This window comes from Maylandia zebra, linkage group LG3 (genome assembly GCF_041146795.1).
Source record: "Maylandia zebra isolate NMK-2024a linkage group LG3, Mzebra_GT3a, whole genome shotgun sequence".
In the NCBI taxonomy this organism is placed as follows: Eukaryota; Metazoa; Chordata; class Actinopteri; order Cichliformes; family Cichlidae; genus Maylandia; species Maylandia zebra.
This window is the reverse complement of record NC_135169.1, coordinates 15,004,410-15,030,927: the sequence shown is the minus strand read 5'-3', so window position 1 is coordinate 15,030,927 and position 26,518 is coordinate 15,004,410. Positions and strand designations below refer to the sequence as shown.

The following is a 26,518-nucleotide window of genomic DNA, read 5'->3' as shown; positions in this document are numbered from 1 at the left end:
CGGGACAGACTTGAATGAGGAAAAGAAAAAGGAGAAAGGAAGAGGGGGAAAAAACAGTGGAGAAGAGGGATGGGGATAAAGGGCAAAAAAACAAAAAAACAACTAAATAAGCAGACAAAAAAAATATACATATATCAATCACCTGGATCACCTGTTGAGAAAGAAAAGAAAACAAGCAGAAGAACATGAGAGCAATACAATAAACAACAATGATATATGGGAATATTTTTCTTTCTCTCCCTCTCATTCTTTCTCCCTGTCCTGACAGTCATGTCTGTCCAGTCTTTCAAAAACAAAAATAAAATAAATACATAATTATAATAAAGGTCAATCAAATGGACCAATATGGCAAGGCCATGATGATCCACTTGGTAAAGTAAATCCACTTGGCATCTTTCTTGGCCTTCAGACAACAATTCTGATGGCTAAAAAAACAAAACAAAACAAAGAAAGCCTTACATTAGGGAGAAAAACACGTCGGGGGAGAGGGTCCTCGGTTCTCCAGTTAGATTGTACTTCACGGCGTCATGTTTTGCCATGACGGGGTTATTATTGGAGTAAATGGATGGCTGGAGCCTCTGCTCGAAGCGTCTCTTATCGCTGCGAGCGGGTTCACATTGGAGTGAACTGAGAAAAACATGGAAGGGTACCTTTTGCGTTAGCATGAGAATTTTAGGGACGTTACAAATCGTCGCTATATTACGAGTAGGGAGTGAAAACGGGTTGAAGACCAAGCAGACATGGAGCACAGAGAGAAGAGTAACTAGACGTGAGACGTGGAACGGGGGAGGGCAAAGTTACAGAAAGCTAACGACTGAAAAGTAAGAACATAACCAGTGTTGGTCAAGTTACTTGAAAAAGTAGTCCTGTTACTTTACTGATTACTTGAAAAAAGTAATCAAATTACAATAACGCATTACTTTTAACGCATCACTGCCCATCTCTGAATTTGACATAAGCAGAAAACAATAAAGTGACTCAAAACCATGAAAATCAACAAATCCAAGAACATAACTGATCAAAAACGCAGCACACAGACCCAGTACTGTGACAGATCTGTCTCCATAAAAATTTTCTGGTGAATGCCTGTCAAAGATACAAGACATCTCTTATCAGCTGAGGCACTGGTCTCATTTTATCTTTTTCTTATTGCATGTCTTTTCCAGAAATGCTAAGGAAAGAACTGGCAAGAATTGGTCTACTGAAGAAACATTCTCATCATGATTACTGTGAGAGCAAAACGTCAGAAATTATTTTAGATCTTCATAATAACGCTGATTATTTAATGTCCATAAACTCAGCTTCTCCTTTGTTTTATGTTTTTTTTTTTCTTTCCTGAAAATACTTTCTTAAATATATAAAATGTTCTCCATTTATACTATGGAGTGTTGACCAGTGTTTGACTAGTTGTTGACTAGTAAAATTAAGTGGGCAGCTGGAAGAAGTAGTCAGCATTTGGCAATAATTTTGGTTTTGGTTGTGAAAGAAAGAAGTGCAGTAAAAGTCTGGCCAGCATGAATCACATAATACACATGTCATTTTTTTCAATGTTAGTTCCCTGTTTTGAAACTACAAAGAGACAGAATATAAGCCGTGATCTCAGAGCTGTTCAGCACCTTGTTCCAACCTTGGAAGGCTGAAGCTACTGACTGAACAGACAAGATATTCTACAAAAGGTTGGCTGAAAACTCAGATTCCTTCTGTGCTTTGTTTAATGAAGTGCTAATAACTTTGGGTCTTTTGTTGTTCACAGAGATACTAATTATCACCATGAAGCTGCTGACTGTGTCTGCACTTCTTTGTGCAATGATCGCTCTGACCACTGCTGCCAGTGAGTATTGTAGTATAATATAGATAACGTATATATGTGTGGAATCAATAATACAAACAACACTTATAATATCAATATTATAAATGGAAATTTACCACTAAAATTTATCAAAATTATAACTTTTTTTGGGTTCTTCCAGATGAAGTGGGTAAGGATGGGTCTGAATCAAATCCCCCAGGTTGGTAACAATTTTCCTCTCAGATTATTGTCATGCTGAAGAGCACATCTATGTCCTCACTTGTATGCTTGTATGTAATGTATGTGTTCAAATGATATGTTTTACCAGTGAGAAAATAAAATATTTATAATTTATATATATATATATATATATATATATATATATATATATATATATATGTGTATGTATGTATGTATGTATGTATGTATGTATGTATGTATGTATGTATGTATGTGTGTGTGTGTGTGTGTGTGTGTGTGTGTGTGTGTGTGTGTGTGTGTGTGTGTGTGTGTGTTTGCGGGGGTATAAAGGTTTGAGCATATACATGGTTTGAAAGACAATTACTTTTTTGTAAATAGCAACGATAATTGATGTTTGAGTATCTAAGTAGTCTTTGCTTGTCCTCAGGAGAGCATCTTGTTGAGAAGAGATCTGCATTTTTTTGGAGACCCTGGGGTTGGACTAGATATAGAAACCGATACTATCACTTCTTTCCCAATCAACTGACTTGGGCTCAGGCGCAGGTAAGAACGGTGATTTCGATTTAGCATTTCTCTCTGCTTTAATACTTTTCATATCAAACTTGGTTTAAACTAGACCTTTTGTCCTATAGAGACACTGTCAGTCCCTGAATGCAAATCTGGCGTCTGTGCGCAACCTCGGAGAGTACCGAGCGATTCAGAGGGTCATACTTAATGGTGCTCATAATCATGTCCCTACATGGATTGGAGGCTCAGATGCTCAACAGGTACACTACTCAATATTAGACATTAGTTCTGAGACTAGAGGATATGCCTGCCTATTGACACTATTCTCTGTTTTTTTTGTGTTTTCTAGGAGCGTTATTGGTTTTGGATCGATGGAACCCGTTTCACATATGCAAACTGGTGTCACGGAGAGCCTAACAATGTCAGGGGCAGAGAGAACTGCCTGCATATGAATTGGACAGGTAAAATTTAAAAGAAAGTGTATGAATTCATTTTGAGGGGAACAAAAACTGTTACAGTATCCACATTTTCTCAAAAAATGCTTATCATTTGGTGTGATAAATAGCAGTGACTTACAGGAAAATAATATGAATTCTAAATTTTATTTTTAACAGAGACAAACTTTGTGTTTTACCATAATGAATAAAATAGATTGCTGTATTTCACGTCTTTAAATTTAAAGTAAATTTACATAGTGCTGTGAAAGTAGAGTCAAAAATGAATATTGACAGGTGCTCCTGCTATTATGCAAACTAAATATTTGTGTCAGTATAGACGTCCATGTGAGCATGGCTTCACTTAATGTTCATTTTTGGTGCTTACAGGAAACCTCTGTATGAATGACATACGCTGTGGCGCCAGATACCCATTTGTCTGCGCCAGGAAAGTCAGACGATCTCTGGGATGAAGGCTTGGTTCACCGGTCTTTAGAGCAAATAATCTCATAAATCCAGCTTAAAATGTTTGTCTTCTTACATCTTTACTTCTTTTAGTTCACCGCAACGCTACATAAGGAATGAGTTGAAAAATGATGCAACCTGTAGATGGATTGTCTCTTTTAATAAGAACAAACTGAGTGTGTAATGGAAAGAATGCTTTAAGCTTTCACTTTACTTCCCTGAATGAACATCATCTTCATTATTAAACCTTTAAGCATTGAATCAAACTGGTCTCTGAGTCTTTGTCACATTTTCATGGGAATACTTCAAAAGATTCATACACATCCAGGCATAAATCCACCATTTTCCAAATACCTGATGCAAATTCAAATTTCTGTGCTCACATGATGTAGAAATTAAATATTTTCTTTATGGAGTCCTGGCCTGACAAGTTAGCTCTTCTGTATTGTGCCATCTGCTTATCTAGAGGTTATTTTGTTTCCCTGATGTATAAAAATCATGGCAATCCTCCTGGCACCTAACAGTGTACACTATATTACTCTGTTTACATTAGGGGACCTGTTTCATTGGATCAATTTTTGGCACAGTGTGTTTTGGGGTTTAAAAGTCATAAGCGACATTGTGTTTAGAGAAAAGGATTCTTAACTGCTCCGATACTCCTGACACATATGGGATCATTAAGGGTTTTTCCTTAGGCAGCGGTGGTCCTTCTCTCCTGGATCGGCTGGAGCTTTCTTTTGGTGCCTTCCTAGCTTTGACAAATGTCCAGCTGGGATAACCACATATACTCGAGACTTTCCTGATGTGATGTTCTTCTGCTTCCCTGGCCGCTGTGTCTGTGGGGATGGTGTTCGCTCTGTGTTGTAGCGTCCTGATGACACCCAGTTTATTCTCCAGTTGATGATGAGAGTCAAACCTTAAATACTGATCTGTATGCGTAGGTTTACGGTACACATCAACTTCTAAATGTCCCCCATTACTGATGGAAATCTCACAGTCTAAGAAGGCTAACCTGCCACTTTTCATAACCTCCCTGGTGAACTTGCTGTGTTGGTCAACCAAGTTAATGTGATCCGTGAATTGTGGTACGTCCTAAGATTTGATTTTCATCCAGGTGTCATCCACATACCTGAACCAATGGCTTGGTGGTATTCCAGGGTAGATAACAAAGCCTTCTTCTCCATTTCTTCCATGTACAAGTCTTAGACTTTTTATGCTGCGCTAGATCAGCCTTCTCATTGAATTCAAACACCTTTTGAAGATATTCTCATCTGGAAGCATTTTAAGTCTCTGTCTGATCTGCTCTTTAGATTTTAGCATGTCAGTGGTAAAATGGCACACCTGCGGCACACCTGTCACTGGGTAAACCTCCAGAGTCCAGAAAATAAATAAAATCAAAGACTCAGCGGCACTAAGTCCTGTTGCTCATAAATCTATTTTCAATTCAATTCAATTCAATTCAATTTTATTTATATAGCGCCAAATCACAACAAAAGTCGCCTCAAGGCGCTTCATAGATACAGAGAAAAACCCAACAATCATATGACCCCCTATGAGCAAGCACTTTGGCGACAGTGGGAAGGAAAAACTCCCTTTTAACAGGAAGAAACCTCCGGCAGAACCAGGCTCAGGGAGGGGCGGGGCCATCTGCTGCGACCGGTTGGGGTGAGAGAAGGAAGACAGGATAAAGACATGCTGTGGAAGAGAGACAGAGGTTAATAACAGATATGATTCAATGCAGAGAGGTCTGTTAATACATAGTGAGTGAGAAAGGTGACTGGAAAGGAAAAACTCAATGCATCATGGGAATCCCCCGGCAGCCTATGTCTATTGCAGCATAACTAAGGGAGGATTCAGGGTCACCTGATCCAGCCCTAACTATATGCTTTAGCAAAAAGGAAAGTTTTAAGCCTAATCTTAAAAGTAGAGATAGTGTCTGTCTCCCGAATCCAAACTGGAAGCTGGTTCCACAGAAGAGGGGCCTGAAAACTGAAGGCTCTCCCTCCCATTCTACTTTTAAATACTCTAGGAACAACAAGTAGGCCTGCAGAGCGAGAGCGAAGTGCTCTAATAGGGTGATATGGTACTACAAGGTCATTAAGATAAGATGGGGCCTGATTATTTAAGACCTTGTATGTGAGGAGCAGGATTTTGAATTCAATTCTGGATTTAACAGGAAGCCAATGAAGGGAAGCCAAAACAGGGGAAATCTGCTCTCTCTTTCTAGTCCCTGTCAGGACTCTTGCTGCAGCATTTTGGATTAGTTGAAGGCTTTTCAGCGAGTTTTTTGGACATCCTGATAATAATGAATTACAGTAGTCCAGCCTGGAAGTAATAAATGCATGAACTAGTTTTTCAGCGTCACTCTGAGACAGGATATTTCTAATTTTAGAGATGTTGCGCAAATGGAAGAAAGCAGTCTTACATATTTGTTTAATATGTGCGTTGAAGGACATGTCCTGGTCAAAAATGACTCCAAGGTTCCTCACCGCGTTACTGGAGGCCAAGGTAATGCCATCCAGAGTAAGAATCTGCTTAGATACCATATTTATAAGATTTTCAGGGCCGAGTACAATAACCTCAGTTTTATCTGAATTAAGAAGCAGAAAGTTAGCGGCCATCCAGGTCTTTATGTCTTTAAGACATTCCTGCAGTTTAACTAATTGGTGTGTGTCATCTGGCTTCATGGACAGATAGAGCTGGGTGTCATCAGCATAGCAGTGAAAATGTATGCTATGTCTTCTAATGATACTGCCTAAGGGAAGAATGTATAATGTAAACAGAATTGGTCCTAGCACTGAACCCTGTGGAACTCCATAATTAACCTCAGTGTGTGAAGAGGACTCTCCATTTACATGCACAAACTGGAGTCTATTAGATAGATATGATACAAACCACTGCAGCGCAGTACCTGTAATACCTACTGCATGTTCTAATCGCTCTAATAGGATATTATGGTCGACAGTATCGAATGCTGCACTAAGGTCTAGCAGGACAAGCACAGAGATGAGTCCACTGTCAGAGGCCATAAGAAGATCATTTGTAACCTTCACTAAAGCTGTTTCTGTGCTGTGCTGAGCTCTGAAACCTGACTGAAACTCTTCAAATAAACCATTCCTCTGCAGATGATCTGTTAGCTGTTTGACAACTACTCTTTCAAGGATTTTTGATATGAAAGGAAGGTTGGAGATTGGCCTATAATTAGCTAAGACTGCTGGGTCTAGAGATGGCTTTTTGAGTAAAGGTTTAACTACAGCCAGCTTGAAGGCCTGTGGTACATAGCCGATCATTAGAGATAGGTTGATCATATTTAAGATCGAAGAATTAATTAATGGCAGGACTTCTTTGAGCAGTTTTGTAGGAATGGGGTCTAAAAGACAGGTTGATGGCTTGGAGGAAGTAATTATTGAAGTTAACTCAGAAAGATCAATGGGAGAAAAAGAGTCTAACTTAACATCAATGGTAGCTGTAGATAATATTACATCTGTGGGATGATTATTGGTAATTTTTTCTCTAATGATAAAAATTTTATTTGTGAAGAAGTTCATGAAGTCGTTACTAGTTAACGTTAAAGGGATGGTTGGCTCAACAGAGCTCTGACTTTTTGTCAGCCTGGCTATAGTGCTGAAGAGAAACCTGGGGTTGTTCTTATTTACTTCAATCAGTGACGAATAGTAAGATGTTCTGGCTTTGCGGAGGGCTTTCTTATAAAGCAGCAAACTATTTCTCCAGGCTAAATGATGATCCTCTAGATTTGTGACACGCCATTTCCTCTCCAGATTACGAGTCATCTGCTTTAGGGTACGTGTTTGAGAATTATACCACGGAGTCAGGTACTTCTGATTTGAGGCCTTAGTTTTCACAGGAGCTACAGTATCCAGAGTCGTACGTAGTGAGGAGGTGAAATTATTAACAAGATAGGGGTAGCGTTCAGATAGCTGCTCTGCTCTGTGTTGGTACAGGGCATTGAAGATGATAACAGTGGGTGGATTATATTCTTAAACTTAGTTACAGCACTTTCAGAAAGACATCTACTTTGATAAAGTCTACTCTCCACTGCTGTGTAATCAATTATTGTAAATGTAAATGTTATCAGGAAATGATCAGACAGGAGAGGGTTTTCAGGAAACACTGTTAAATGTTCAGTTTCTATGCCATATGTTAAAACAAGATCTAGAGTGTGATTAAAGTGGTGGGTGGGTTCTTTTACATTTTGAGAGAAACCAATTGAGTCTAATAACAGACTAAATGCCATGTTGAGGCTGTCATTTTTAGCATCTACATGGATGTTAAAATCACCCACAATAATTATTTTATCTGAGCTCAGAACTAAATGAGATATAAAGTCTGAGAAATCAGACAGAAACTCTGTGTAAGGCCCAGGTGGACGATAGATGATAACAAGTAAGACTGGTTTCTGAGTTTCACAGCTGGGGTGGACGAGGCTAAGCATCAGGCTTTCAAATGAATTAAAAGTCTGTCTTGGTCTTTCATTAATTAATAGGCTGGTGTGAAAAATTGCTGCCACACCGCCCCCTCGGCCTGTGCTTCGAGATTTCTGGTAGTTAGAATGACTCGGGGGTGTTGATTCATTTAAACTAACATAATCATCCTGCTGCAACCAGGTTTCTGTAAGGCAGAGTAAATCAATTTGTTGATCAATTATTAAGTCATGTACTAACAGAGACTTGGAGGAGAGAGACCTAATATTTAATAATCCACATTTCACTGTTTTACTCTTTGGTTCAGATGTGGATACTGTATTGTTCTTTCTTTGTAATTGTTTATGTTTAAGTTGTTTGTTGCTGGTTTTTAGTTTGTTTTTTGTCTTTTTGGAAGCTGACACAGTCTCTATGGAGATGGGTTTTTGGGGGGGTAGCAGGAGGAGAGAAGCTGCAGAGAGGTGTGTAAGACTGCAACTCTGCTTCCTGGTCCCAACTCTGGATAGTCATATTTTGGGGGGTTTAATAAATTTGTCCATATTTCTAGAAATGAGAGCTGCTCCATCCAAAGTGGGATGGATGCCGTCTCTCCTAACAAGACCAGGTTTCCTCCAGAAGGTTTGCCAATTATCTATGAAGCCCACATCATTTCTGGGACACCACTCAGACAGCCAGCAATTTAAGGAGAACATGCGGCTAAACATGTCACTCCTGGTCTGATTGGGGAGGGGACCAGAGAAAACTTCACCTGTTTAGCAGGAGTGGGGCGGGTGGAGGTTTGCCCTGGTGCAGGTGTGCCACAGTGGTCATGTCAGCGGAAGGATCCGGCAGTTTCTCTGTGAATTTCAAATTCCTGTGGCAGCATACTCGGTGCTTCCTTGGAAGTTTAGGAGTTTTTTTCGCTATAAAAAGAAGTTTTCTTCCCACACACCCCACGGGCGCCAATGTTTCTGTCTCTTTTTACTGAATCAAAATTTAAAGTAAGGTCAGTACTTCCACGCTTTAAATGCTGCACAGTCATACTCTGTCCCGCACTCGTTATATTATCCATTGTTGATCTGCACACAGCTGTTAACCACGAACGTTGCACACGCTTACGTCATTGTCATGAGACACTCTCACAAAAAAAATCACTGGTTAATAACGCAGTAACGAAGCATGCTTACGGGAAAGTAACAGTAATCTAATGACCTTTTTTGCAATAGTAATTCCTTACTTTACTCGTCACTTGAAAAAAGTAATCAGATACACGTTACTGTCTCTAATCATCTCTGATCATGAGGCTGGAAGGATTTCCCATCCTGAAGCCAGCCATAACTGTCCTGCATCAAGTCTCACCGGCTGCCGCTGATCATCCCCATCAGTGGCCCACTACTTAACAGTGTGGCTGAGCTAATTAGTCAGTACAGCCCTGACTCTGAGATGAAACTATCTTTGCTTGATCTTGTCTTTTCAAGAGCCTGGAAGGGAGTGTGTCACAGGAGTGGAGCTATTGTATATATCAAGTGTTGGAGTTTTCACCATTCACACTACAGACCATGAGCACTGTGTGGGAGTCAGGAGCTCCACAATGGAAGCCATATTTTTGGAAACTGTCACGTTATTGTTCACCATCTCCACTGTGAATAAACAGTCTCTTTTGTGAAGTCCTGCATTTGGGTCACGTACTTACCCTGAACCTGACATTGTTGGTTTTTGTATATTGGGTTACTTTAAGAAGACTAAAAAAAATCCTCATATACTGGTGTTTTCTCACCAGTATGTGAGAATTAACATATAAATATAAACAGCAAAGAAGAGCATATCTAAAGTCTGTGACTGACAGATAAACTCATTATCATGCTATCATCAATTAGCCAACAGCCTTGCTAACATTCTAAAGAAAAAACATCTTTCAAAGCTTCTGAAATTATTTTCACTTCAGACATTATTTCACAAGACTTGGGGCTTTATAGCTATCTCATTATTTTAACTGTCGAAAATAAAAGTTCCCAAAAGTAAAAGTGATATACTGTCATGATCAAGTGTCGAATAACTGAGGTTGAGGCCAACATGAATTGGCAACTTTTGACATATTTCATCATATTTCATAGAGGAAGTAGAAACAAATGCAGACCCATTCTGTGTTTCTCGTTTGGGCACACAAAGCCAAGGCCCACTTTGCTTGTCTGTACATGTCAGGTACCTAAAATATTCCACAAGTGAGCCACATTTTCCTTCACCTCTGATGTCCACCAGCTTTTTCAACTCCTTTCCCACCAGGAAGATGATTTTTGATTTGCCTAAAGCCAGTTTGTATAGCCCATGATTGTACTGCCCGGGCCTCCAGATTTGGCCCCGACTTATTTCACAAAGGCGATCGTGGCTCAAGACTTGGGAGTTCGCCTTGTAATCGGAAGGTTGCCGGTTCGAGCCCCGGCTTGGACAGTCTCGGTCGTTGTGTCCTTGGGCAAGACACTTCACCCGTTGCCTACTGGTGGTGGTCAGAGGGCCCGGTGGCGCCAGTGTCCGGCAGCCTCACCTCTGTCAGTGCGCCCCAGGGTGGCTGTGGCTACAATGTAGCTTGCCATCACCAGTGTGTGAATGTGTGTGTGGATGGGTGGATGACTGGATATGTAAAGCGCTTTGGGGTCCTTAGGGACTAGTAAAGCGCTATATAAATACAGGCCATTTACCATTTACCATTTACAAAGCACTATTTCCTATGGGATAACAGACCTCCCTGGCGGATTTGGGACCCTTTGATCTCAAATGAATCAGTCTTGGAGGCCTGCCCCCAGGTTGGGGCTGTTCAAGGTTCCCTGAAGGTTTTTTTTTTTTTTTTTTTAACAAAGGGATCTGTTGAATCACACTTGGTCTTACCTCTAACTCATGCCCAATTAACTACTGACTTGTTATAATATAATTGCCATGTGTCAAACTAGTTAAAGAAAAAATTGAAAACAGAATAATATACCATGGCAGGGGTAGAATGACAGTCATTTGATAATAATTATTTGAAAGCTGTACAAAGTGCCCAAGATCCTTACTGATATTATTTCCTGTTATTTCCCTTTCTTGCTTCCAAAACCTAAATCCTTAAAGAAGACATGGTGAAACTGTGACTTATTTTAAGTTTTTATATTTTATCGTTTTTTGCCTTGAAACCCTTCAATGGATGCCATTTTGCCTAGTCTCCTTCTTATTGACAAATCATGAACACTGCCTTTAACTAAGGAAAGTGAAACATTCCAAAAAATTATTCCAATATTTTCACGATTTAATGAGAGGGGCAATTACATTTCAATATATGACCAGGTAGGTTTAGATAGTTTCTTTTAGATAAATGGATTTCTAGTTGTGGTGTTTCTCAACATGAAAACTTCCCTCAATCCTATACGTAGCTTGAATATGCAAATGCATTATAAAGTGCTAAAGAACAGAGGCTAAAACCCCATACCCGACCTAGAAAATGATCAAGTCATTGTTATAGAGGAAGTGGAATTGAAGGCTCATCCATTCCGTGTCTTGCTCCATGACCTTGCTTAGCAACAGCCTGTTTACCTTTCAGCTTCCTACCAGTGAGTCCTGCAAGCCAGTCAGTATCAATAGGACATCTTTATTCTTAGTTTTTCCCCCCGCTGGTTTCTACCGTTTGGTTCAGTTCCTTCCTTTCCTTAGGAAAACACAAGCACCAAACTATACTTACATTTCCAGACCTAAGGGAAAATAAATAAAGAAAAATAAAATGAAACACATACATACACATTTATGAAAGCATCAAATTTAAAAATATTTAAAGGTCATTTTTTCTTTTAGAACATGTTGTTTTGTGTACAGTTTGGTCACGTAAGGATATGTAATCAACTTTTGTGTAAACAGGTTATATTTAAAGTATTTACTGTTCTCAAAAGTCAAACTAGGTTGAAAAAAAAAGTGCACATCTAAGCCTGTGACTGGCAGATAAAGACATTATCATGGTATCATCAATTAGCCAACAGCCTTACTCATATTCTGAAGAAGGAAAATCTTTCAGAACAGAAGTTCAAACATTATTTCACAAGATGTATGGTTTACTGCCTAACCCAGTATGCCCAATTGTGTCTACCATGTGCAATATTTTTGAATTCCTGATCATTATTTAACTTTAATTTCTCCTTCATCGTTAAAACCCTGCAAAAATGAAAAACATAATTGTACAGCTTTAAAAAAAATAAACCAATTAAATTAAATTACATTAGTTAGAAAACTGTCTCATACTGCAATAAATTTAATGACATTTCTCTCATAAGAACTTGAGGTACAAAGTATTGATGGAGTTTATTTTTAAATAAAAGTAAAACTTAAAGAAAGACTGAAAATAACACTGATGAACAAGTATCTGTCAAGTGTTGCTGTGGGAGCTGATTATTGTGGACCCAAATCTGAAAGACCGGAGCATTCCCATTCCCAACATGTAACATACAGTGGGGCAAAAAAGTATTTAGTCAGCCACCGATTGTGCAAGTTCCTCCACCTAAAATGATGACAGAGGTCAGTAATTTGCACCAGAGGTACACTTCAACTGTGAGAGACAGAATGTGAAAAAAAAAATCCATGAATTCACATGGTAGGATTTGTAAAGAATTTATTCGTAAATCAGGGTGGAAAATAAGTATTCGGTCAATAACAAAAATACAACTCAATACTTTGTAACATAACCTTTGTTGGCAATAACAGAGGTCAAACGTTTACTATAGGTCTTTACCAGGTTTGCACACACAGTAGCTGGTATTTTGGCCCATTCCTCCATGCAGATCTTCTCGAGAGCAGTGATGTTTTGGGGCTGTCGCCGAGCAACACGGACTTTCAACTCCCGCCACAGATTTTCTATGGGGTTGAGGTCTGGAGACTGGCTAGGCCACTCCAGGACTTTCAAATGCTTCTTACGGAGCCACTCCTTTGTTGCCCGGGCGGTGTGTTTTGGATCATTGTCATGTTGGAAGACCCAGCCTCGTTTCATCTTGAAAGTTCTCACTGATGGAAGGAGGTTTTGGCTCAAAATCTCACGATACATGGCCCCATTCATTCTGTCCTTAACACGGATCAGTCGTCCTGTCCCCTTGGCAGAAAAACAGCCCCATAGCATGATGTTTCCACCCCCATGCTTCACAGTAGGTATGGTGTTCTTGGGATGCAACTCAGTATTCTTCTTCCTCCAAACACGACGAGTTGAGTTTATACCAAAAAGTTCTACTTTGGTTTCATCTGACCACATGACATTCTCCCAATCCTCTGCTGTATCATCCATGTGCTCTCTGGCAAACTTCAGACGGGCCTGGACATGCACTGGCTTCAGCAGCGGAACACGTCTGGCACTGCGGGATTTGATTCCCTGCCGTTGTAGTGTGTTACTGATGGTGACCTTTGTTACTTTGGTCCCAGCTCTCTGCAGGTCATTCACCAGGTCCCCCCGTGTGGTTCTGGGATCTTTGCTCACCGTTCTCATGATCATTTTGACCCCACGGGATGAGATCTTGCGTGGAGCCCCAGATCGAGGGAGATTATCAGTGGTCTTGTATGTCTTCCATTTTCTGATGATTGCTCCCACAGTTGATTTTTTCACACCAAGCTGCTTGCCTATTGTAGATTCACTCTTCCCAGTCTGGTGCAGGTCTACAATACTTTTCCTGGTGTCCTTCAAAAGCTCTTTGGTCTTGGCCATGGCGGAGTTTGGAGCAGGGGCGGAGCCTGGGGGTGGCTTACTGGGCTTAAGCCCGGGTTGTTTTGTCAGAAGCCCGGGGTCTTTTGGAGTGTAATTTTTTTCATAGTTAGATGCCTGGCTGACAACTGTATAAAACAAAAAGTACACACAATATTCGAAGCACATAGTGCACACTGTGGGAATTTACGACTGTGCGTGAATCCCCCCTGATATTGGTATGATCTGAGCTCAAGCACTAAGCGACTGAGCGAGAGGGCGGGGCAGCTGCTGCCTGTGAGTGCGCTGTTGGAGAAACGGAGCCAGCCATACTAAGGAGAGCTTAAGTTTGAGCAGGTACCAAAGCAAATCATTCGTACCGTACAAATAATGTAAATATGACGGTGTATCACGAAAGATTGATATGAAACTGATCACTTGACCAATATTACGTTACTTGCTCTTCAAGTGAATCAACAAATGGCGAAATGAAAAGCTGAACAAATGCTTTTTTTTTTTTTTATAGAGTCTTATCTTACGTGTGTTTATTTCATATTTTCAGTTCTTACCCTCCCCGACTAAATCGGTTTCAGTTATGTACTGAAATATAAGAATGGACATTAGAGGGCTCTTTCAAAGAAAAAACTCAGGTAAATGTTATTTTATATATTATGCTTTGTATGTTGTTCAGTATATTTCTATGAAAAACAAGAGGGATTTCAGTACACAGCAGGATATTCACATTTGTAACCAGATATTTACATACACTTTAGGGAGAAAACATAAAACATTTTTACTGTACAACATCAATTTAGAGTAAACTTGTTTTGTTTTGGATAAATATTGAAATATCTTTTGAATTAGTTAAATGTCAGAATAAAGAGAGACAGACCTGCCTATTTATTATCATTTTCATCAAATGTAGGAGTACATATACACTAAGTTTATTGTTAATTAATAAGAAACTCCAGACGATTCCATTCTGAGCTGAAGAAGCTTCTGATAGGTTAGTAGAGTCCATGTGAGTAAACTGGTGGCACAGCTGTGGATGCATATAAGGCAAAACACAGAGCCTGTTTCTGTGACATGGGAACATCAAGAGATGTCAACCAAAAGACCAGGAAAAGAACTGTGGAGCTCCATAAGTGTGGCTCAATTTTGAATACAATTTGGTGCCATTTGCAATTAAGAAATACAGACAGTTTCTCTCTTTACTCTTAAAGTTAACAAATGTGTTTTTTATATTTATCAATCTAAAAAAAATAAACATTTAGTCTGATTTGATGTTACAATTAAAAAAGTGTTTGTGTTTTTATCTGAAGAGTTTGTAAATATCTGTATATTTGATGATTGTCAGCACAAAGAGGGAGAGAGAGGAACAGAGAGGGTGAGAGAGGAGAATGAGGACAGAACAGAGGTGGAACAAGAGCAGGTGAGACACACATGTTAGTCAAATGGTCGTTTACCAAAAGTATCACCGTATCATAGGTACTCATGTATCTCGTACCTAGTGTTTCTTTTTAGGTTTGTTATTTTTCAAATTCTATATTTATTAAGTTATGCAGGCTTGTTTGCACAACAAGGCCAAATAATTATATAAACTTTTCTCAATCTAAATAGTGGACTTTGGTAGAATTAAAAAATAAGTGTAGTGCAGGTCTATGATGATTTTTAGTGCTATCATCTAGTTCTGATTCTGGTTCTGTCTTGGTTAAGTCCTCAGTAGTCCTGATTTTGAACTGTTGTAGTCCTGTTTTAATTCCAGATCAGTTCTGGGTCTGGTTGAATTGGGGTTTAGTCCTCGTGTCTTGATACAGCCCCGACTTTGTTCTGCCTTGCTGCTTAATTAAAAAACTAGTTGATGGTGTCCTGCATATGTGATATATTTTTTCCTATATGAAGTCATTCTTTTTTTGAACAAAACTCAAAACAGAGCCTATTAATCTTTCAGTCATTTCTAAAATAATAATTCCACATGCATACTACCCTTTAGGGCTAAGCCCCGGGTGTTTCAAATGTCTGGCTCCGCCTCTGGTTTGGAGTCTGACTGTTTGAGGCTGTGGACAGGTGTCTTTTATACAGATGATGAGTTCAAACAGGTGCCATTCATACAGGTAACGAGTGGGGGACAGAAAAGCTTCTTACAGAAGACGTTACAGATCTGTGAGAGCCAGAGATTTTCCTTGTTTGAGGTGACCAAATACTTATTTTCCACCCTGATTTACGAATAAATTCTTTACAAATCCTACCATGTGAATTCATGGATTTTTTTTTTCACATTCTGTCTCTCACAGTTGAAGTGTACCTCTGGTGCAAATTACTGACCTCTGTCATCATTTTAAGTGGGGGAACTTGCACAATCGGTGACTGACTAAATACTTTTTTGCCCCACTGTATGTGTGAACTAATCATACAAATAACAGTATGAATATAATTGTCAACTTTGACGGTTAAATGTTTTACTTTGTCCTGCTCTTCCAGAAGATGGTGGGACAGAGGCAAAGCCATCAGGTTGGTCAACATTTTCAGGATTTTCACTGAAATTAATCCCATTTCTGTGACGCTGAACAGAAGAGCATCACATCAATATCCTGCTTATGTGCAGTTAAATCTTCAGCACAAAGTTGTTTTGAGGCCCTGGAGAGAAAATATTTCCAGAAATGTTACATATAACCAATATGTTAAAATACACCAACAAATATGTACACTTTAAAATCCTTAATTACTTTTACTCAAGTATTATTTCCTTGTCATCAGAAGAACATCTTGTTGAGAAGAGATGGTATTGGTACAAGTATCGGGGTTGGTATAAGTATGGCAACAGATACTACCGCTATTTTCCCTATCGTTTGGATTGGGCTCATGCTCAGGTAAAAACAGTGATTTGGATTTTTTCATTTGTCCCATCTCTGTTAATTCCCTTTAATATTTTATAAAGTCCAGCTTGGTTAAATCGCTTTTTTTTTCTTTGAAATTTCTGGTGTCTGTTGATCTGCACTACAGAGACACTGTCAGTCTATGCATGCAAACCTGGCATCTGTACGCAACCTCAGAGAGTACCGGGTGATTCAAAGGGTCATATATCGTGCCACTCACAGTTACCCAATTACATGGCTTGGAGGCTCTGATGCTCAGAAGGTATATTACTGATCATGAAACAAAGGCTTGCATATCAAGCATTTTACTTTGATAATTTTCTATTTATGTACATAGTTTTAAATGCATTATTGTCCATTTTGTTCTGTTTTATAGGAGCATCATTGATTTTGGATCGATGGAACTCCTTTCAGTTTTACGTACTGGTGTCGCAGAGAGCCTAACAATGCTCGCCGCGGAGAGCCTAACAATGCTCGCCGCAGTGAGCACTGCATGCACATGAACTGGTCAAGTAAGTATATGAATAAAGTGTAATGCTGATGTTGGGGGTATCCAGACTTGTTTGGTGTGTCAAATACTTACACTGGTTGTTTCAGTTCAAAATAACAGTATCTTTCAGTTAATATTACATAACAAAACATTGTGGTATTTCATTAAATATGAATATATATGTATATATCAAATGATATCTATATATTTATGTATTTATATATGTTGTGAAACTATAGTCAAAAGGTGGTTTGCTGTCATAAAAAACGAAATCTTATCCTCAGTACAAATAAGTATGTGTTCATGTTATCATGATTTCACTTAATGTTGGTTTTTGGTGCTTAAAGGACACAAGTGCATGAACGATATCTACTGTCACTACCGATACCCATATGTCTGCGTCTGGAAAAGAAGATAATTCCTGGCATGATGGTATGGTTCACTGGACAAAGAAGCAAATGCTCTCATATATCCCCCTTGAAAAATCCCATTTTACATCTTTACTTCTTTTTCTTTGCTGTAACGCTATATAAGGAACGACACGACAAGTGACATAAAGTGGTTTTCTCTTTCAACAGGAGCAAACTGAATGTGCAATGGAAAGAATGCTTTTAGTAAATCTTTATTCTCCAGAATGAACTTTTCTTTTTCGTCTTCATGATTAAAATCTCAAGCATTGAATCCAACTGGTCTGTGCGTGTGTTCCACATCTCACATATTTTGGGGTCTAATAACTAAAGTCTGAGACATCCACCTGCATCATTCCATTTAAGAGCAATCACGTCTTCGGCTCTGCTCATCTGCGTCTTATGTGCATGAAAGCTTTATGGTAGAAAATGTGAACATGCATAATGATTGCTGTGAAATTTTAGCTTCATATACACTCAGAAAAATAAAGGTGCCAACTGGAACCAAAAGTGATTCTTTAGACTGATGCCATAGAAGAACCTTTTTTGGTGCCACACTGCAAATTTCTTGTAGCTTAACAAGATTTATTGTCTTAAATTTAGCCAGATTATCTTGTCCATCTTGTTTTGAACATTACAAGCTAGTTTCCAGTCTCATGTGTTAGATGATTAGACTTGTTTCAAGTATATATTTCTTTTTTTCTTATTTAGTCTGTAAATCCAAAAATGAACCATTTCACATTTATTTCAAGCAAAAATAGCTTTTAGATAGAGTGTAAAACAAAAAATTATCTTAAAATAAGAAACATTCACCTTTTTCCTTGAAATAAGAAAGTCAATCATTGGAAGGTATATTTATACCTGAGACCTGTCACAGATGTATTTGTTACCATGTAAAATAAGCCACTTTACTCTAACGGCATGATGTATAGCATCTTCAATCACCAAAAACTCCATATTAGCAACCTCTGATACAGGACCTAGTCCTTTCTCATTTACAGATATTGGATGCTCAGTTCCTGCTTCACTTTGACAACACTCCAGCAGCTGATTGTGCTTTACAAGAGACTTGCACACATCCTTAAAGTTTAATTTGGCTGACCATTGTTTTAAAAAAAACAAACAAACAGTGTTTAGACTCAAATTTCATACACGTATGACAAATTACAGGTCCCAGGGCAATAATCTGAGAGGGAAGATGCAGCATGTAATCTTCTATCATTTGTTTAGTTTGGACACAGTTTGTAAAGACGCAACTGGGGCAAAAAGTATTTTAACAATTTCAATTAAATCAAAATAAACTGGATAAAGGGATTTTTCTCTACAACACTGTCCAATAAGAATGGCAAAATCTTGATCAATATAAGCATTTGTCCAGAGGACTGTTTTAATCTGTTGTCACTTGAAGCTAAAGTAGCATTAATTTTTTTTTATGAATTATAGAACATTTTTTGAGACATTTTATTAAATTCAATGAGTTTATGTTCCAAAAATCTATTTTTCCCAAAGTCCGTTTTTGTTTCATAATGGGGTTTTTCATAATGGTGTATTTATTTCAGAAGGTCATTTAACAACTGAATTTCTTATTCCGGCAATCAGGGTCAGTGGGTGGGACCTGAACGCTCATTGGCTGCTGCTTAAACAGGTGCTTAAAATTAAAGTGTCTCAAAATGTTTCTATTGTTACAAAAAAGAATCGTAGTGAAATAAATATTTAATTAAATATTATAAAAATACACAATGTAAAATAAAAATTAAATGACACGTTTTAACACTTTGGTGTTCCATAGTCAAGTTTATATTAAAAAGTGAAATAATGTATTAGCACCAGAGCTGGGCAGTAACGCGTTACTGTAATCTGATTACTTTTGTCAGGTAACGAGTAAAGTAAGGGATTACTATTGCAAAAACGGTAATTAGATTACCGTTACTTTCCCGTAGGAACGCTGCGTTACTGCGTTACTAAAACCATGATTTTTTTGCGAGAATGTCTCATGACAGTGACGTAAGCGAGTGCGACGTTTGTGACAACAGCTGTGTGCAGATCAACAATGTATAATATATCGAGTGCGGAGAGAGTATGAGCATGCAGCGTTTAAAGCGTGGAAGTACTGACCTTACTTTGGTGTCGAGCCAAACGGACTTTAACGTGTGTTTGAACGAGCTGACGGTTCACTCGTTAAGCCGAAAGAAAGATGCTTTAATCACATGAGTCACACATGTGTCCACTGTACCATCTGGGAACTCTTCTTGTTTCGTAATAACACAAACACTAAATCCTCCTTCTCTGGTGCTGTTTTGTAGCAGTGTGTACACCTGAGACTGTCACCTGTCTGTCTGTCCTGCACTCTCTCTCTTTTTCTTTCTCTCTGATTGTGTAATAAAAGTATGAACATGTGTTTATAAGTTACACTTGTGTTTGAATCCTGCAGCTTATCACACATTTGATTTCCATGTGTGACAACTGCAAGTGTCCAGAGTGAGGACAGACTGAGGGACTCACTACTTCACATCATCTGTGAGGCTTTGCACCCCTGATGATTCACCAGGACAAACTCAGCAGTGTGTGAGGAAGAGGAGGAGGAAGAGCCAGCAGCAGCTGACAGATGGAGAGAATAGACAGACTGTTCCCTGTTTGTGAAGGACTGCTAGGAAAGTTTAACATAACTAATTGTCTGTCCAGAATCAGTCTTATTAGGTAATGTTCAAATAATTTGATCATCCCAGTGTTTTCAGTGTGGGAGAAAGTACTCAGGGCCTTCAAGTTACACACTATGAAAGGCAGCAACAAGTTTAATGTTCAGAATAATAAAGTATGTATCAGCAGCAGAATGGAGCTAAAAATAAATGTTTGTTCCAGTTCTATGAAGCTTTGAGTATTTTGGATTAGTAGCACTGCTGTGTTTGTTGCATCATATTGCTGTAATTGTTTATATGCTTTATATATTCTGAGGTAAGTTGATCTATAGTGTTACATCATATTCTATAAGGATGTTATGTGTTTGTATACTTTCTGCCCAGTTTGACCCATTTAGCAGACGTCAGCCTGTTTAAGGCTCTGACGTCTATTCTGTATGACTTAAAGCAGTGATGACATGGTCTGAGTTTCTCACCCAATAAAGGAATATTTCATATATCAGTCTACTCTTCATTCTATCAGAAACAGTTATCACAGCTCGTACATTTTCTTTTTATACATATATGTAAGCAATGAGCCAAATTTAGTAATGCCAACATACTGAAGGAACAACATTTGTGTCACGATCCTGGGTCTTATGACCCAGTGTTTTGAGTTTAGTTTATTTGGATGTTTATATGATTAAGCTCATTAGGTTTTCTAGTTCATTTGTTATTAGTTTCCCCTTGTGTCTTCCAACCTCTGTTAAGACTCCCTTGCCCTTCATGTGTTAGATGTCTGTTATGTTGTCAAGTTCATGTAGTCATGTCTGCGTTTCATTATGTTTCCTATTTTATTCTCTAAGAGGTTCTGTGTTTTGTTTTACTCTTTCCCTCTGGCGTTGTTATGTCCACGTTGACCACAGTCTGTCAGACTCGGCCCCCACCTGTCCAGCACCATCACACTCAGCACCGGGTCTCCACAAGGATGTGTTTTGAGTCCCCTCCTGTTTACGCTCTACACATCCGACTGCTCCCCTACCCATCTCTCAAACACCATCATAAAGTTCGCGGATGACACCACAGTAGGGCTGAACGATTATGGAAAATAATCTAATTGCGATTTTTTTGCCCCAATATTGCGATTGCGATGCGATATGCGATTATTTTTTAAGGTCTTTGTCTTCTGTATTATTAAACAAAGACAAGCAATACATCATATAGTATGGCCAATACTATATTACATTAATTTTAAACTCTGTTATGATGACATGAGGTGATGCATGAATTGATGACTGACATTTTTATTTAACTTCTTCAATCACAACAGTATATTTGAACATACACAATAGTTTATTTTTAGCTTACAAACATCTGAGCATAAAGTGCTGACAAGGAACCCTGGTGTAAACATTAAAATGAAAGTCAGTACAATGTGCAGATTGCAGAAATATACATAAAAAAAATCAGTGGCTTTACCACACTCAGTTTTTCGACATCTGTGAACTACTAGACAGTCATTCAATTAAAAAATAATATTAAATAAATAAAACTAATAAATAAAAAATACACACATCTTACTGATCTTTGCAGTCAGTAACATTACACATAAAGTGCAAACATAATAGCAATTGTATAAACACACACACAAACACGCCTTTAAAATTTAAAGGCGTGAAATTGGACGGTCTAGTTCTGATTAGCGTCACCGCTGTCTCGGTGGAGTTTATTAAACTCGGCCGTCTGCTTCTTGCTATCTAAAATATAACCAGACACTGGTGTAAATTCTCGACTGTCTCATACTTCTGTTTAATAAGTTTTCTGTTTGACGTTTAGTCAGCTGTGTGAAAACCAAGGAGGAACCCACCCGGGGGATTAATAAAGTTTTATTTTATCTAATCTAATAACTTTAATCTCAGCCAAACCGATTTACTCACGAACAAACAAAACACTGAAAAAAGCCCAACAATAACATTTTTAGGTTGTCTAAGTGACTTATATATTACATTTAACCCGAGCAGCGAAACTCCGCGGTGATCTGAAAATGATGTGCCGGGAGTTGTGCCGTTCTCGGCCGCATCAGTAACCCTCGAGCTCCCGGCTAGCTGTCGAGCTGGTGGGTAGCAGACGCCTCTGAAAACGTCGAAGCACTTTTGCAAATATGGGATATCTTGATAAACCGAGCAGATATTTGATGTTTACACAACTACTTTCTCGCCAGAAAATATGTTAAAAGTTTATTTTGTGACCCAGAAAGATTAGTATGAGTAATTTTAAAACTTAGTAGCGGCCGCCATTGCTGGAAACTGGAGTTTGGCTGGGCCGCGCTATGAATTCTGGGATATGGTAGTAATTTGGACAGCCTTCGGCACGTCGCTGTGACGTAATCGGTCTACAAATGCGGCCTCAGGAGGATGCAGCCCATGAATTTGGACATGTCCAGAGTATAATCGCAGCCTTTGCGGTTAGAAAATTGCACTTGATCATGTCGCGATATTATCGCAAATGCGATATATCGTTCAGCCCTACACCACAGTGGTTGGACTCATCTCAAGGGGGGATGAGTCGGACTACAGAGATGAGGTCAACAGACTGACTGAGTGGTGTTCAGTTAACAACCTCCAACTGAAGACCACGAAAACTAAAGAACTTATCTTGGACTTCAGGAGGGGCAGAGCAGACCCGGTCCCACTTTACATTCACGGGAGCTGTGTGGAGAGGGTACGCTCCATGAGGTTTCTGGGCGTGCAGATATCTGATGACCTCTCCTGGACTGCAAATACTACAGCGGTGGTTAAAAAGGCCCAGCAGCGTCTCCACTTTCTGAGAGTGCTCAGGAGGAACAACCTGGAGGAGAGGCTGCTGGTGACATTTTACAGAGCCACCATAGAGAGCATCCTAACGTACGGCATAACAACATGGTATGCAGGGTGCTCAGCTGCAGACAGGAAAGTACTGCAGAGGGTCATCAACACAGCCCAGAAGATCACTGGCTGCTCTCTGCCCAGCCTGGAGGTCACTGCAAACTCTCGGTACCTCAGCAGAGCTGGCAATATCATCGAGGACCACTCTCACCCCAGCAACCAACTGTTTGAACTATTACCGTCAGGCCGACGGTACAGGTCACATAAAACCAGGACAAACAGATTCAGGGATAGCTTCTTTCCCAGAGCTATCACCGTAGTAAATAAGCACAAAAACAATTGAACCTGCTTAGCTATACCATACTGTCACTGCCATTATATTATGCTGCTATTCATACTGTCATTATATTAATGCTGCTATCCTGTATATATCGTACTTACTATTGTTTGAGTACTTGCGATTATTTTATTGTACTTTTTATATTTTACATTTATATTTATTATTTATCTTGCACCAAGGGAGTGGCACTCCAATTTCGTTGTACTCTGTACAATGACAATAAAGGCTATTCTATTCTATTCTATTCTAAAGCAGCTTTTTGAGTTTAATTTTGTTGTCGTGAGTTTTGCGTTTTGGTCCTTCTCCTGCCTGTACACAGTCGAAACATGACAATTTGTCTCTTATATATGATACACCTATGTATACACTGTCAAAGATACTTTTCTTTGAGTGAAGATTTAAGGTGATAAGACATATAAATAACTGCAACTTGAATCTGTACTGAAGCTCAGTATTTGACACAGAGTTCATGTTCACTGCTGTAATAGCTAATAATGATTAATATAATAACTATAATATTGGCCATATTATATTTACATTACCAAATTGATATGACTTTAGTCTCATGAACAACATCAGCTAATTGTTATTTACTAACTAATCTTAAATGACTGTTCAGTACAGAAATGAAGCCCAAAAATTATGTTTTACTGTCCTGTGGTCTCAGCCTCAGATACTTATCAAATCACAAATCAAAGCTCTTGTAGAAACAAACAAACAAATCAACAAAAAAAATTTGTTCTCCTTCATTTTTGTCAAACAAAGTTGTATGACACGTTTCCAGCGGTTAGTATCATGGTTGCTAGGCAACCTGGGAAGCGCGACGGAGACTAGACTGTCCCATACAGACAAACTTGCTGTTTATTTTGCAAATCGAGCTCAACACTGCCCCTAGCGTCCTGGAGCACTTCCATAGTGTTTTGGAATTTGCATGTGTTTTGGGGTTTGCAAGTGTTTTGGATTTTGTACGTGCTTTGTCTCTAGGGGCCACCGTAGCTCTGTCCATTATCTCACTGCTTTAATCAAAGGACACGAGGGAACAGGTTTGGACTGGATTCTGTTAAGGTAATTAACTTTTTCTTGCAAACATTTAAGGTTCTTTTAGCTTTGACTTACTGTAGTAACATCAGTCGTGGTCAAATATTAAGTTTTACCAAGGCAGTGTTTATGTTTTATGACCAAAATTACATTTAACCAACACGAGTTTATTCAAATTTTATTTGCAAGTCCAGTTTGGGTAATGAAATTAAAGATAACACAAGGGAATAAAATAATGCACATTTATGAAAGACATCTTTACCTATAGATTTACTTTAAGCTTCATTTAAAGTAAAGTAAAACCTGACATTTTTTCGTCTGAGTCTGAGACCTGACATTTTTTTTGTCTGAGACTGACACCTGACATCTTTTTTCCCAAGACCTGACGCTGTCCTAAAATGTACACCGTACAAGTTCCTCCCTTCAAATCCCTCCCACTCTGAGACAAGGAGCTGAGAGAGAGAAAACAAGGGTCAATTATAAAGAAGAGAGAAAAGTGAAACCCTCCTCAGAAGGTCTGACTTGCATACCTGCAGTTGACCTGTGATGGACTCCAGTTTGGCGTTCACGCCATCCCAGCGGCGGCTGCACTCCCTCGCCAATGCCAGCAGCCGAGTCTGCAGGGTGCCCTGGAAGAGCAGAGTTACTGTTCGACTCCTCCTGGTCAGGCTCTCCAGCTGGATGAGCCGAGGTCTCCCCTCTTGCCGTAGCCTCTGAACACACAAACACAAATTGCATCTGAAGCAGGAGGTGCAGATTGTTTTTGCTATTCTTTTCTAAATCCATTCTTGATCACGTGGAGGTATTTGGAAAACTTTTTGGCCACCGGACGACTGTTGTCTCGCAGAAAGTCATATCAAATGTATGCGTTACACAATCAATTCACAAGAACACATTATAAAAAACAAGTTCAGTTCTTGCCTGATTTCAACTGAATTCTGCATCAAAACAGGGTGACAGAATTAAAACGAGTGTTTGCAGCAAATGTGAGCACAAAGCCTCACTTTGTACAAGCCTGCTATTAAAGTTCTCCTCTATGCAGACGACTTTCCTGTTTTGAAGGCACAACTTGGATCTGCTGTACAAATCTTATGGATACACGCTAAATGAAACAGTAGTGTGCACGACTCCAGATTCTGATCCCTCATCCTAATAAGTCCATAAACCAATGGCTGACATGGGTTTTATCATAACGGTGATAAATATACAACATATGTTCTTAAGACTAAAAGTATAATACAGATTTTAGTCTGAGAGATTTGATGTTCATTTACCTGCAGATGCCATAAATGTGCCTGCTCCGTGGTTTTCCACAACGTTTTGCAAACTATTTAATACAGGAAGTAAGTGAACTAAAACAGGTCATCTTTATTTGTGAGAGGACCATATTAATGAAACAAACCTCAATGACATCATAGAGATCCCTAAAGATGCTCCTGCTGCTTTTCTTCCTCCTCATCCTAAACTTCCTTCTCCTTGTACTCAATTGTAATTCAGTCTAATTGTGTTTCTCCCTCCTCTTTCTCATTTTGTTGGAGCTGTGAACAGAATTACTGTGAATCTGAATTAATTTGTGCAAACAAGAAAAATCTACAGCTTTTTGGTCAGAGGTGCTCTTGTGATTTAAGCCGGGTAGAGTAGATTTATGTGTTGATGCTACCTGCTTCAGCTCTGGCTGCTGAGTGATATTTACACCCTGGCTGGATTACAAACTTTAACCACGTGCTGAACTATGGGCCAGTGTTGATACCTCTTGTTAGTATGGCGTCTGATAGGTTTGTAGCTTAAACCTATTCGCTGGAACGTTCAAGACAATTCAGTTACACAGCAAAAAGCATTGACACCAAGCAGAGCTCTTTATGATTTTCGTATACGAGGGAGACCAACTGGACAAACGTTGTTCCTTCGCTTGACCCCAGTCGCTCTCGTCCGCTCCCTCGTAACACTGCTCTTTTATTGAGGTTACATGAATATACATAGGTTCATTAACATATGACGTCTACATACAAAGAGTACCTTGCCTGTGCGTTGTGTAAGCATGTGTGTGTGTGTGTGGTCAGAGTGTGACCCCATACATGACTTCCCTAAACCTGCTGGTCTGGAAATCCAGCAGTTCATTCTAAACAAAAGGCACTTGGAGTAAAACAGATATAGATGTGTTTGCTATACCATATATCAGCAAGAAAAGATACGACCTCTTCCCATGACCCTAAGATTGTGAGTGTGAATGCCAGAACTCTCTGGAATGCACACGAAGTCTTTGCAGACTCCTAAGTCACTGCAGGCTCCTAAGGATCACACATCCTATCACTACACAATTGATTATACACCTCTAAGCATATATGGTTAAATATCTCTAAGCATAAATGACAATCAACAATACAAATCTAA

The 26,518-nt window shown here is 39.1% G+C and overlaps 1 protein-coding gene across 1 annotated transcript; it reads left to right on the top strand.

The window, feature by feature from the left end:
- The first annotated feature begins 1,587 nt into the window (after positions 1–1,587).
- LOC143416979 (ladderlectin-like) lies at positions 1,588–3,652 on the top strand. The gene is made up of 7 exons (XM_076882629.1): positions 1,588–1,676; positions 1,754–1,831; positions 1,971–2,009; positions 2,418–2,533; positions 2,623–2,757; positions 2,847–2,958; positions 3,322–3,652. Exons 2-7 carry the CDS (start codon positions 1,771–1,773, stop codon positions 3,402–3,404), a joined length of 546 nt encoding a protein of 181 aa, XP_076738744.1. The 5' UTR covers positions 1,588–1,676; positions 1,754–1,770; the 3' UTR covers positions 3,405–3,652.
- The last annotated feature ends 22,866 nt before the right edge of the window (positions 3,653–26,518 follow it).